This window comes from Lycorma delicatula, chromosome 4, assembly GCF_047948215.1.
Source record: "Lycorma delicatula isolate Av1 chromosome 4, ASM4794821v1, whole genome shotgun sequence".
In the NCBI taxonomy this organism is placed as follows: Eukaryota; Metazoa; Arthropoda; class Insecta; order Hemiptera; family Fulgoridae; genus Lycorma; species Lycorma delicatula.
The window spans coordinates 172,152,339-172,167,346 of record NC_134458.1 but is presented as its reverse complement, the minus strand read 5'-3'; the positions used below and the strand labels follow the sequence as shown (position 1 = coordinate 172,167,346).

Below are 15,008 nucleotides of genomic sequence, written 5' to 3'. Positions count from 1 at the left end.
AAGGCGTTGTAACGTTACACCACCCTCATGCAAAACTCATGATTTTTGTGCTATTTAAAATTTATTATTTACTTACAACAAATGATACTGTATATATAACTAATATAGTCAACTAATAATTAAAAATTAATAAACAACTAACTGTAATTAAGTAATTATTAATATAAATAATTGATTAAAAACTGATACATCCTAGTATTACCAGTAATTAAGTCAATTTTTAATAGGAACATCCTTCTAACTTATGGTTAGTGATTTAGCATAATCTATAATTCATGTCTGTATAATCTGCTTTTATAAATACACACCAAAAAATATATAAAATAATTTTTTTGACATATTAATGTCAGCACAATGTTTCAATTCCTTTAGTTGTAGTTGTAGTATTTTGTTCAACACCAACAGAAGGCATCGCATGAGATGAAGAGGATCTAGCAGCTCCACCTTCAGATGGTGACTCTTGCAAACACCAGAGTCTTTTAACTGCTGCCCATACCTGTGAAAAAAGTAAATAAATGGAAGAATACATAAAAAAATATTTTTTTTTAAAATATGTACTTGTAGGTTCCCCAGGCAAATGATAGTGATAATAAATAAGCATGCACATAGCACAAAGAATTCCATTCAGGTATGTGCTTGATAGTAGTCTGTATCTATGGAACCACATGTTTGATAATGATTGCTGCCAATTAGCTCTTAACTGCATTGTTGTTATCACTTGCCTACTATAAGTGTATCATTATATCCCCTTGTGGTACCAAAACCTGAAATATGTAATATAAACTGTCACCCCAGTTTACAATAAAGCCAATCTTAATTTGTTGAAGCCAATCCTGCTTCAGTTGACTCACCACATGAGACACAACTATTCCATCAATGAACAACCAATCACAGGGACCTGATCCAACCCGAAGACACCTGTTTGTAGTGAGAGCCAAGATCTGACCTATAGGGACAAAGAGCAGATTCCACTAACTGCAAACTCAAGTTGAAATACTCATCCAGTAGGAAAGAAGGCTGAAAACAAAACTTCCTGCTTGTTCTAAACAATAAGGGCATCATCAACTCTAGTTTAAACCACGATCAGCTGAAACAGTGAAAATTTGTCAATACCTCCAAGTCATTGGGTGCTAGCTGTTGCCTGTGATACCAGAGAATTTTGTCTGGTAAATATGGATCCACAGCCAACAGTGTGCTTCCCAAATTAAGAACTCTGCATATTAATGTATCAATAAGTGGGACTGTGCGTAAAATTCAAAATGAATGGCCATACATCTAGGATTAATTAGCATGCTGTGCTAACTCATATTTTTAAGTTGCTAATAAAATCTAACATGACATCCAAATTTTTGAATTTAGTTATTCATAGAAGGATATTTTTTTATCTTCAATTTCTGTGAACATCCAGATTCAGAATCACATGTCTCAAATCAAAATCAACATACATAGCATTTTTACAGTTCAAAATTCAGTCACCCGCTAAAATTATTACTTACAAGACTTAAAACTAGCAAATTTTTAAGCTTTATGTATGAATTTAAGCCCCCTGGCTTATTAATCTAAGCTCCGTGGCTTAAAGGAGTATGCCAGGAAGCTACAGTGTCTAATGGCTGACTTGGGAAGACATATAGATAAAAATGTAAAACAAGCAATTAAAGAGATAGAGGGAGAACTGTTTACAACGGTTAAGGAGTTCAAGAAGGTGTATGATAAATCTGCTCATGGGACTGAAAGGAAACAGACTGATGAGTCTACCACACAGACGACTGTGATGACTGGATACCCAGTTATAGATGCGCTAGAAAACGGGGTATCACCACAGCAACTCGTTGGCTTTATAAAGAACCTTTGGACTAAAAAGGTACAGTAGTTGGCCTGCCTGATAAAAGAGATGGCACTGTGGATACAATGGCAGTGGTGGATTTATATGAGGCGACTGCTGGCCGCCTACCTAACGGATTGGTGGCCAGACACTCATAGATGTCCTGGCTTCTGAGGGGTTCTGGGGTGGTGGCCAGGAATGTTCTTACAGCTACCTTGGAAGCCAACTTAGTTGGTTACGAAGTGGGAGTAGTGGTACCAGATTCTGGTGATGCCGGTGACTTGGTGCAAACACTTGTCGAAGTGGTTGACAAAGTGGGGAAAAACAGTGGTGGACACCTTGGGATGCTGCAGGTCGAAGTATACGGAGTAAACACTGCCACTTATATGAGGAAAATCCTCGATTGTGAGGGTAGAAAGGCAGGCAAAACGTATTATTTACTGCTGGTAAATTCCCCAGTGCATGGAAGACTGAAAAGCCTGCGGATCCGCATCATACGACCGAGACGCTTGTCATTAAGTCACTCGTGACTACCTCATATGCAGATTTGCTGAAGGCACTCAAAACTGATGTTGCGGTGCCTAGTGCTACGGAAATTCTCTCAATCCGAAAGGCTGGGAATGCCATGGAGATACGGGTTAAAGAAGAAAAGGATACGGTTGGAACCTTCAAACAGGCAGTGACATCTGCCTTCAAATAGAATAATGTCACATCTAAAACAAAGATGGCAGCATTACGTATACGCGATCTTGAGAAAGATATTGACTCCGAGGATGTACTCCTGGAGCTTGGAAGGATTATGTAGTTACCCAGTATAGATGCTGCTGGCATCTTCATCAGGGAGGGCTTCAGGGAGACTAAGATTGCCACATGTCGGCTCTCCACGGCTTTGTCCGCTGACATTATGAGTAACGGTAGAGTAAAGATACAGCTTGTATCTTGCCGGGAAGATTCTATTGAGACCCCATTAAAATGCTATTAGTGCTTCAAATTGGGGTACCCCGCCAGAAATTGTAGTGGTATAAACAGGGAAAACACCAGTTTTAATTGTGGTGAAGATTACCATTGGGCTGCCTGAGTGCATGAAGGGACCTAGGTGCTTGACATGTAAGACTGAGGGGCACCGTACTGGCTCTGTTGCGTGCCCTAAGAGTCTTGCAACTACAAGGAGTACGGCGAACCGGAGAAAACCGGGCGTTCTTCTATTCGGAAATGAAGATTGTTCAAATAAATCTGAATCACTCGGCACTTGCCCAAGATATTTTGGCACGTAGTGTTTCAGAGATCAGTACTGATATAGCAGTCATCGTTGAACCATATCCGACCCGGCGTGGCTGACTGGTTGGAGTCAGCGGATGGTAGATCGACCATATGGTGTGCTCTCCTCTGCTGATTCTTGAGCCATTATGCAAGTATGGTTTTGTTCGGGCTAGGATTGCCGGAACCTATGTATAAAGCTGCTACTTGTTGCCTAAAGTGAGTACTGGACGGTTTAAGGAGGTATTGTCTGCGCTTGCTGGAGACATAGCTATGCGACGACATGCATTGATTGCGGGTGATTTCAATGCGTGGTCGACGACATGGGGTTCTACCAGAACGGACGCAAGGGGAAGACTGTTGACCAAGATAGCTGCATTCCTGGACTTAGTGTGTATTAATGAGGGGAACACTTTTACCTACCGAAGAGGCACCTTTGGATCAACCATTGATGTTACCATTGCCACCCCCACCCTCGCGGCGAGGATTGGTGACTGGCTGGTATCAGAGGATTTTACTGGAAGTGACCACCAGGCAAAATGTATTACCGTGGAGGATGATAGACAGAGTGCACCTGGATGTGGCCGCTTATATAGATGGCTGGAGCGTGAGCAGAATCGAACCTTATGCATTTATTAGGGGACTTAATTTCAACAAAGTTACTGAGGTTACCGCCGCAGAACAGAAAGTCCGCTGTTTGGTGGAGGCCTGCGATGATCTCCTCCCCCGAAGGTACATCAGGAGCGGACGCCCTTCCGTTTATTGGTGAACTGAGGAGATCATGCAAAATCGGAAACAATACCTGAGGGCCAGACGGGAGGCTCAAAGAGTGTACTACAACTCTGCCAGAGAGTACTGTACAAACAGGTACAAGGGGTGTGGGAGAGAGCTCTGGAAACTTATAAAAAACTGTAAAAGGGCCTGCTGGCGAAAATTAATCCAGGAGATCGCTAACGACTCGTGGGGTAAGCCTTATAAAATCCTAGTTAAAAGTGCCCTTAAATCGAGAGATTGTGCTACCTCAAAAGTCAAGGAAGTACAGGCTATAATAAATGGTTTATTTTCCAATGGGGAAGGGGTATTTTTGGATGTAGATGAGGTAGAAAGTCCTCTGCTGTTTACTAAAGAGGAACTTGTTCAGGCAGTGGAATGCCTACCGCGTGATAAGGCCCCAGGCTCGAAGCCTTGCCAAATTTAGTGGTCAAGCTGGCAATTGTGGCACATTTAGATGTTTTTCTAGAGACATATAATGCCTGTTTGGAAGAGGGGCTCTTCCTGAACTTTGGAAGAGACAAGTCTTGTCCTAGTACTGAAGCCTGGCCACGATCCGGCTCTCCCATCTTCCTTTCGCCCCTGGCGATGATTGATGCGATGGGAAAGATCATGCAGCGAATGATACAGTAGCGATTAGTCCGAATAATTGAGGACATTGGCGGCTTTTCGATGAGGCAATTTGGCTTCCAAGCTGGAAAGTCTGCATTGGACGCGGTGGCGGGTGACTGATGCGGCCCGTAATATTGTTGCTGAAGGGAAGAAGTGCGCGATGGTGGCGTTAGATGTGAGGAACGCGTTTAATTACGTTTCTCACATCGTCACCATGTTTTCTTTTCTTGTGCGACATTTGAGGCTGCTCGACGGCGTATGTTGGATGTACTGGACCGTGAGGATATGGTTCACGCCAGAGGAACTCCAGCGCATCGTCCTAATGGTAGTACAGCAGTGGACGGCAATTGCAAGTTTCAATAAATTCATAATAGAAGAACTAACAGCTGCAGAACAAACATGAAGGAGACGTTGGAGGGTGCTGGCGCTGACAGGCCTGTGCCCCAGCGACTTGGGGCCTGAACGTCTGGGGGTCGCCTTGGTGCGTGGGCACTCTGTTCCTGGTGCCCGATGGTGTTCTCATTACTATGGAAGACAGTTGCCAATTGGTAAGTTCTGTGTTGTGAGTCTGTGTGATTTTGTACTCTTGGTGTTGGTTATTGTGGTTGCATGAGTGTTCACAGTATGGGGAAAAAAAATTCTGTGTTACATGTAGTTTTTCCCTTGTTGTGAGGTGCGAATGATTTGGTACTCCTTGTCATGGTATTGCACGAGTGTGTGTTTGGATGTTTCAGTTGTGATTGCGGTGACCAATTATGTGTGTGGGTACTTTCCCCTTCCTGAAGTAATGCTGTTTAAGCAGTTCCCAGGATGAATGGAGGTTAATCGGTTGTGCACAGGAACATATATGCACTTAATAACATCTTGGAGAACCTGTTAGTGAGTCCGACACTGCTTCACAGGTGGTGCAACCAGTCTTGATGCTTGGTGTCACGGCAGTGATAGCTGTAATTTGAATCATTCTACTATTCTTTTAACATAATATTTACTTCATTACCTAACAGTGAATGGGCCTTCGTAAGATGTATAGTGGGGGTTAGTTAGTATTGTATCAAAAAACACAATTTTTTGAAATTTTAACAATCTCAATGTATAGCTAATATTTTGAACATTATATTACATTTAAAAATTTTTTAAATTTAACTTGATTTAAGTATATATATATATATATGATTTAATATATATATAAACTCATATACTATAAATAAGTTACATCACAGTTGCAAACAATTAGCAAAATATTAGCAAACAATATAGCTAAATGTTTCTTGATATGATTCTAAGAAAAGTGCTCACTTCCTGAGTTATAATACTTGACTTGTCCATGTTTATTTTTACAATAAATAAAATCATGAAGGATTATATATATATATATATATATATATATATATATATATATATATATATATATATGTTACACAATTATAATGTTAGTTAATTGATCATTTCTGACATAATTGCAATAGTGCTTTCTGACATAATTGCAATAGTCTTTTGAGAATATGCCTACATTTTTATAACATTTAAAAATATACAATAACATTTTTTTTTTATGGCATTTATAAAGTATAAGCAACAGAATTAGAAAATATATAAAAGTAATCCATAATACCATCTAGTAACATAAAATAATAAGTTGTAGTTACAAGAAAGCAATTTGTTCTGTATGTGGAAACCAAACCAAATAATGCTTTCGGTTTGAATAATAGGTACTGTACTAGCCATTGTAGTCCGAGCTTCAAGATTCATTGTGGCAGCTATACCAGAGTGTAGCATCACAGATACTGATGGGAGTCAATTTAGGGTTAAATGGCAATGGTTGAATCAAAATATAATAAATTGTTTTCTTAAATCATTGAACTTAACAATACAGATTGTAATTTCAATACACATTATTAATATTTTATTAATAAACATACCAGTCAATGACAAAATAAATCTAAACAGAAATGTTTTGCTTGATTTAAAAAATTATAAACAGAATATTAATTTTTTTAAAAGTAATTTTAACTTGTTCAGTAATGGGTTCTATTCTTAGATGTTATATTAAGAACAGGATAACTAAATAATGATAATTCAAATATAAACCTACAGAGCTACACAGTTAAAAATAAATGATTATTAAATGTGAAATATGAAATAAATAATAATGCGTAAAAAAATTATTTTTAATAACTCTAATTGTTCAATTAAATTTATATACTGATCAGGTGATCTGAATTTATCAGATTAGCACTAAAGTGACAGGTTGGAACAAAAAAAAAGTCACACAAATATTACAGTTGCAAATTCCAAGAGGTTCCTGCATTCATACCACTGATCCAGTTAATATCTAGCAAAACTCCTTAGAACATCAGCAAGGATAAGAGGGTGGATAATGAGAAACGTATAATCCATTGACAGAGGGACAGTAAAACCATCTTAATCCAGGAATGGGACCATTAAATTAATGAACAATTTTATACTGACCAGCTCATACTCAAATCTTATGTTACAAATAATCATAGTTTTATGATAATGTACTTTCATGTGATCCTGCATCTTTATTCATGATTGAAATATTTAATTAAACTGCATATTATAAATACTAAAGTAATGAAAATTGTGTATTAATTTAATTTAAAATTAAAAAATAAAGATTTTTTTTTTTAATTTTAATTAATAGTACTTTTGCGGGATCTCATCATTCATGATTGAATTATTTTATTAAACTGCAAATTAAAAATTAAAATCGACTATATATAACATAGTTTATTTTACTATTTTTTTATGTAGTTTAATTAAATAATTTAATCATGACTGATGATGCAGGATACCATGAAAGAACATCCATGATTAAATTAAGATATGTCTTATCCCAATATTTTGTACTAGGTGGTTTATATTAATAGAATTAAAATATAATTTAACAGTACAGAGCAATAATATGAATCTTAAAAAGATTAATTTCAATAAAATAATGCATATATATATATATATACAATGTATATTGTATATATATATATATACAATGTATATATATATATATATATATATATATATATATATACAATGTATATTGTAACAAGAACAGTATAGCGGACTTGAATAATGGATTCCTGTCAATTAAGAAGAAAGTAGTAGAAAATATAATAATGGGAAAAATCCAGAAAGGGGATAAAAGGAACCTTTTTAGTAAAGGTAACAGGTCCATTTTACAATGGTCTTTTGTAGTACTGATACTGACACACCTAAACAAATGTTGTTCCATGAGAAGAGTTACCAGAACAAGGTTTAGAATTTCATGGGGACATATGAGGTCAGACAATCATTCTCATGCTTTGAATTGGGTCTGGTCCAGCAGGTAAAGAAGATAGGAGTATAAAAACTATGGGGAAGACCAGTCTAGAGCAGTTCTGCGAAATGAGTATAAGCGAGACATTATGATGTCAGTCGGTGAAGTGAGTCTGCAAGATGAGTTCTGTGAATCAGTCTAGAGAGACATTATGCTGTCAGTCAGCAAGAGTATTCTGCGAGCAGGTCAGTGAAGTAGCAAATTTGTAGTTTAGGTTTGACGCAGTTAAGGTGATGTTACAAGTAATTCCAGTGTACGAAAACAGGAAATGGTTCAATGAGTTACTGTAAGACTATCAGTGAATGAGATAATGTACTGAATTTCATTCATTCATAAATTGTTAGGGTAGTTTTATTTGTGAACAGCAAAGATATTTGCAGTCAGAGAACTTTATACTTGTCTTATCTATTGTACTGTTGTTGGTAATACAAGATTAGTGGTTAAAAGCGTTAAGAATACCGGTTATGCTATGTCTTTTGTCAATGGGACTGAATTCTGGTTTTCATTATTTATCTACCTGCAAATAAATCCTGACGATTTACTTTAAATTCTGTTTTGTATGTAATCTCTATTATTATTATTAAAACTACTGAAAATAATAAATATATATATTATTATATAAAGAGGAAGGGGGGGTTTTGTTTGTTCGGGATAAACAAAAAGATTACCTGATCAACTGTAACCAAATTTTTACCCATGTGTCTTGGCATAACTGAGAAGGTATTTTAGATATATTTAATCTCGATATATTTAAGTCACAAAAAAAAATACAGTATATATAAATGTAGTAGTGGAGATTTGCAGATTGAAGCACAAACTTTAATGAACTGTGAGCCTCCATCATTGTATAAGCTGGGTTTGAATTGAATGATTCAAATCAAGTGAATGAATAATAATAATAAAGAAATGTATGTTAAATAAAATAATATTAAGTAAATTTAAAAAAAAATCTGTTTAACAATAATGGGCTTCCCGTTGAGACTGCGTGTGAGGCTAGAGAGGTGAGGTATGCGAGCACCTCGTGGGAGGGTAGACCAATCATCACCATCAACCGGTAACAAACGGGGTGCCACTGGAGTGCTCTTATATCTCTGCAAACAATCGTCCGATTTTCAAAATTCAAACAGGGTACTTGTTAGTAGGTTGAAGGCTAACTTTTCTATGCATCAGATACAATCTTGATATAACAGATCATGGTTATTCAGAAATATATATATAATTTTGTCTGTTTGTTTGTTATTGCATCACTCGAGAACTAACTGAATGATTACTTTCAAATTTGTAGGATACATTTGTGTTATCCCAGGGAAGGTTTTAAGCCATTAATTAAAGCCATAGCTCCCTTCAAGGTTAAAATATTAAAAGTAATCATTATTTCTTCGCCCCCAAGGAGGGTGAAATTGTGAATCTAAGATATTCATTAAGGGAAAAATAGATTAATCCTTTTATTTCATTATTAAATTTTTGCCTCCTTGGCAAGGAATAAGTTATGAATTTTTCATCATCAAAGGTGTGTGTACTTTAGTTACCATAGTTACTATTATTCTATCTTTTGTAATTTAGTTTCTTTTTCAGGTTTCTATAAAGCCTGAATCCTATAATTATTATTTATCAGTATTATTCTCACAACTATGAGGATAATGTACGGTGCGGGGGTCCAGGGGGCAGAGCCCTCTGGGTAGATGGGATTGGCAACTGAAGCAACCTCTGCAAGTGTCCAGGCCGCTGGTCCTCCTAGAAAATTGGGAATGGTGAGTGAAGCAAGCTCTGCAGCCATCGGGTAGGCCCTGAGGAGCCCCTGAGTTGACTCTGGGATTTGCCTGGGCTGACCTGAGCTCCAAGGGTACAGGTTCTGGCTAGAGAGGCTGGATTTTTGTTATATATATATATATATATAGCTTTGTTATAAACTATCAATTACAATTAATATCATAATCAAGTATAAATATTCAAGCGTTAGTAAAAATATTATGGAAGCCATAAAAAATATTTACTTTGCACATTTAAGCAATAGCAAATATATAACAAAATTTTTAACATTTCGTAGTACTTAATATCTAAAAGTTGATTAAATTAAATAAAAGAATAAAAAAATATATTTTTACCTGGGGTTGACATCCGACCACAGCAAATATCATAACACCCTGAAGTGCATTTATTAAGTCAGTTAAGTACCATAAATAGTGAGGACCACCGACTACCCATGATATTACATCCACAACCCATGTTATACCCATAACTACAACCAATTTTATACACACTCTGCCTAATGTTGCTCTGAAAAAAAATATTTTGCTATTAATATAGATAACAGACATATGCTGACAACTTACTACAATGATACAATCATAATATCATCTAAATATCTAAACTTTAGTAAATAATAATAATTACAGTAATTATTCACATATGCTTGAAATAATTTCTGCAATACAGTGCATATTGTAACTAGACTACACAGAGTTGGTTTTTCCTCACCTGTTTTTATTCCGATTGGTATAATCCAAACTAATGGTGAAAAGTATATAGAAAGAAGTAAAGAAATAAGTATTATGTTTTATATATAAGGAAAAAGCATCTAACTGTGCCAAATGGGTTAAAATAACTGAAATATTGCAAAGCCAAAGAGTAGACTAGAAAGATAGAAGACCAATTAAAGAATTGCAGCTGATCAGAAAAGAAAGAATGCAATCAAACTGAGTGGTTTGACCAAGGAAGAGGAGTAAGGCAAGGGTGTTGTCTACCACTAACCTTGTTTAAATTGTGTGTTGAGTGTATGATAAAAACTTCTCTAGAAAATAGCTGAAGAGATCAGCATTGGAGCAGGGGGAAAAAACTTTTTTTTTAAGATTTGTACATTACATGGTGTTTTTAAGTATACGAAACACAGAATATTTGAGATATGATTTATCTCATTATGAAATATGTATGAAATAAATGTTAGGGAAACTGAGCTAATACGTACAGGAGACAAAAAGTCAATGAATGTCTTCACAAAAAAAGAATAAATTCAACAAGTAAAACAGTGCATGTACAGAAATTCCATATTGACAGAATATTACAAAAGTGAAAACAAAATAAAAACAATAATAGCAATTACATAAACGGCATTTAACAGAAAAAATATTTACTGTATAATAAGATAAAGTTAGAATTGAAGAAGTATTACAAGTATATTTGAAGTGTACTTGGACACAGATGTGAAACCAGAAACTAAGAGAAAAAGATAAAGAAATATTGAAGGCACTTGAAATAGTAGCTTGGAAGAAACTAGAGTGTGTTAAAAAGGTTGAGAGAAATGAAGAAAAAAACAAAAGTATGAGCTTGATAAGAATAACTCAGTAAGCTAACTGGCTGGGGCAAATCACAAAAGGAGAAGGTCAATTAAAAACTGCTAGACTGATCAGTAAGGGTGCAAAAAAAAGAACACACAATAAAAAGAAACAGTAGCTATCAAGAAGTCAAAGTTTAGCTGAAAATAGAAATAGACCAAAAACAAGGGACAGAACAAAGCAAGTGACCTGCATCAGGACAGATACCATAATTATTTTGACAAATTAAAACAGAAATATAATACATAGATAATATAAAAGCCCTTATTTCAAAGTACAAAATAGCCAAGAAAAAATGTAAACAATGTTAAATTGGTCAATGAAATGGAATTTGAGTATGTTTATTATGAGAAGAATTGAAAAATAGGATAGCCCTACAGTTTAAAAGATTCTGACGTAGATGAAAAAATACTGCAGAAAAAACTAACTGCTTAGTGTAACTGATTTCATATATGTTAATAGATTTTTTCAATTGGGCTCAGTTTTCTTGTAACTGAAATTTCTTTTGAAACAAAAAAGGTATGATGAACATAATATGACAATACACATTACATGCATTTTGTACTCACCTAAAATCTATTTCTTTTAGATTTTCTGCTGTAATTTTCTGTAGGTAGATCCCTCTTTAGATTTCAACAGTAGTAAGTTAACATTTTTGGGTTCTATTTTCCCTGGTTCTATTTCAATGGTCACAAAATTATATTTAAAAACTCTAAATTCAGTAAACTGAAAATTAACAAATTTATTTGGTACACCTGTTGTTAAATAACTCAGCAGTTAGTTTTTTCTGCAGTATTTTTCATCTATGTCAGAATCTTTTAAACTGTACGGCTATCCTATTTTTCAATTCTTCTCATAATAAACATATTCCAAGTCCATTTCATTGACCAATTTAACATTGTTTACATTTTCAGCTGTATTAATCATAAACAAAATAAACAAAATAAAAATAGCTATAAAATATTACAAACAAAACCGTCAAAGAAATAACAGAACTATTAATCTGCTGAATGAAATACTGTATACTTAATTATAACAGTGGTCAACAAAATTTAATTTTTTGTTTGTTAAATGAGAGTGAATGGCTGATTCTCGTAGTATTTTTTATGCTTATTTTAAATATGTTAATAGATTTTTTCAATTAGGCTCAGTTTTCTTGTAACTGAAATTTCTTTTGAAACAAAATATGTATGATGAACAAAATATGACAATACATTACATGCATTTTGTACTCACCTAAAATCTATTTCTTTTGGATTTTCTGCTGTAATTTGCTGTAGGTAGATCCCTTTTTAGATTCCAACAACAGTAGTCAGTTAACATTTTTGGGTTCTATTTTCCCTGGTATTGCATTTCCATTGTAGATATCTCCTGGTGAAAGCATTCTCTATGTTCATCACTAACAGCGCCGAGATTGATAGGGGAAAAATCCAAATGTGAAGGTAAGAAATGGATTTTAAGTGATATGTTTCACCCAAGTTCTTTGTAGTTTTGAAGCAGTTCACTCACAAGTTTTCTGTAGTTATTGACCTTATGGTTTCCCAGGAAGTTCTTTACCACATTTTGAAATTACTTCCTTTATTTTAGCATCACTTACATTAGGAAATTTGTTTTTTAGAAACTGAAACCCTGCACCATTATGATTCATTGCTTTAACAAAATTTCTGAATAAACGTAGCTTAATGTGTAGTGGCGGAAGAAAACGTTTTCTGATTTTAATAATGTCTGACTAACAACATTCTTCCCTCCTACTGTCAGTGCCTCTCTCTTTGGCCACTGCTCTTTTATGTAATGGTTTTTCCTATTCCTGCTATCCCACTCGCACAAAAAGTAACAGAAATTAGTGTATCTGCTATTACTTTCAGATCTCCACAAATATGGCATAAATATTTTTCATTCTGAATCCTGCTCAACACAAGTTTCATATTTTCAAAACACTCCTTCATATGAACTCCGTATGCTAATGATATTGATAGGTATTTATTTCCAATGTGAAGTAAAACTGCTTTCAAAAAACTAAGCTTTGACGAGTCAATAAAAAGTTGCCATTTGTCAGGATGGTGCATATGTCCCAAAGCTTCCAGTAAAGAGTCCACATCATTTCAGTATACTAAGTTTTTGTACTGAGAGAAGAAATGTTCAAATTCTGACTGTCTGTCACGAAAAGCACTTATTTTAGTGTTTAGTTGTATAAGATGTCATCCTTTCAGTCTTGATGCCAGTATTTCTGCTTGATTCTTTAATAAATTTAGATCACGAACCAGATCATTCAACTCTAATTAATTAAGTGGAGTTCAGTATATCTATTTTCTAAAAAGTTTGGATCACTTTCTTCATTGCCTGATAAGTCAGCATAAGATTTGACATTTTCATCTTCAACTAAGTTCCATGTTTCTGGTGGTACTGGAATTGGAAGCTCTTGGCTGTGTGGCACTGGCCGCATGGCAGAGGGAATATCAGGGTATTTAACAGTACATCTAGTTTTAGCTGTTATCCCAGATATCTTTTTTAATAAAAATAACAGTCTGTAGTGTGATCTTTTGGTTCTCCCTAAACCACTGGAATTACACTCACTTTACTAAACAACATATACCTGCAAATACGAAAGTCAGCTACAAAACTGAATCTTACACACATGAAAACTCGCAAATGAATGAGAATTAAAAATATTTCTCTAGTCTGTACAAAGGTTTATAGTAAGATGAAGATAGGAAGCATGAGTCACATACTTGTTCATATTAATTAGTGTGTAAATAATAAACATGATGACTAAAGTCTAACAAATCACTGTGACAACAATTAAGAGATTGTAATAAATAAACAAAAGCTATTTAGCTGATAAATAATATAATAAAATACGTTCACAAAATGTTATGCTTATGGAGTTCATGCATGATACTACCTGAAAATAAGAATGGTAGTTACAAAAAACTAAGCCTGATAGAAAAATTCTGATATATTTAAAATCGGCATGAAAAATACTTTAAGAATCCGTTATTCATTCTCATTTAACAAAATCATTGTAGATCAGTGTAATCTGTCAAACTGAAATTTTTATATCCACTATAATTTTTATTATGCATCATTGACTAGAAAACACAACACAATAAATACAATTTTTATTTGTCATATAAAATCAATTTATGTGCTACACTGACATCATTATTAGTTTTATTTATATAAATTAACAATAATAAAATTAAAATAATATAATAATAAAAATGAATATTAAAAAATAAATAAAATAAAATATTAATAATTAAATAAAAAATAGAATGTGCTTGTAAATACCCTTGTTTAGAAACATCCAATTTGCCAGAAGTGAAGAGGAAATGCAGCAAGGAATTTGAGAAGATTAAGAAAGACTGACAAAATTAGAAAAGATCTGCGTAAAGCTCTGTTCAGCAACAATGCACCCAAACCTAGGCATCTTGTGATAACGAGAGAAAATGGAAACTTCCAGAAAGTCAGTTCATTCTTGATTGCCCGAGAAATTACAAATTGTGCTGGTGGTCCTGTTAAGGAGATTCGCAAGAGTTTTAACAGTTTGTACGTCGAAACTGTAAATGATAATCAAAGCTTAAAGGTTCAAGATATAAACAAGATCCGTGAGTTCTCTGTGTCTGCTCAACCACACAGTGCACTTAACTCATCAAAAGAAGTCGTTGTTTGCCGTGACCTTCTTAATTGCACGGAAGAGGAAATAGTAGAGGAGATATCGAGTCAAGGAGTGACTCATTGCCGCAGGTTAACCATGAGGAGAAATGGTGAAGTTTTTCCTTCAGTGTCACATGTGTTAATCTTCAATCAACCTAACTTTCCTGAAAGAGTACGTGCTGGAATACACCGTCTGGATGTGCGTGCATTTATTCCGTAACCT

General features: G+C 34.7%; 1 protein-coding gene across 1 annotated transcript in view; it reads right to left on the bottom strand.

Moving 5' to 3' along the window:
* The window catches only part of LOC142324078 (putative G-protein coupled receptor Mth-like 1), a 212,452-nt gene that overhangs the window by 11,648 nt on the left and 185,796 nt on the right, over positions 1-15,008 (bottom strand). The window contains exons 6-7 of the mRNA XM_075364705.1: positions 9,902-10,073; positions 309-496 (exon numbers count right to left, since the gene is read on the bottom strand). Coding sequence (XP_075220820.1) covers positions 347-496; positions 9,902-10,073 — 322 coding nt within the window. The 3' untranslated portion in view covers positions 309-346. The remainder of the gene's footprint in view (positions 1-308; positions 497-9,901; positions 10,074-15,008) is intronic.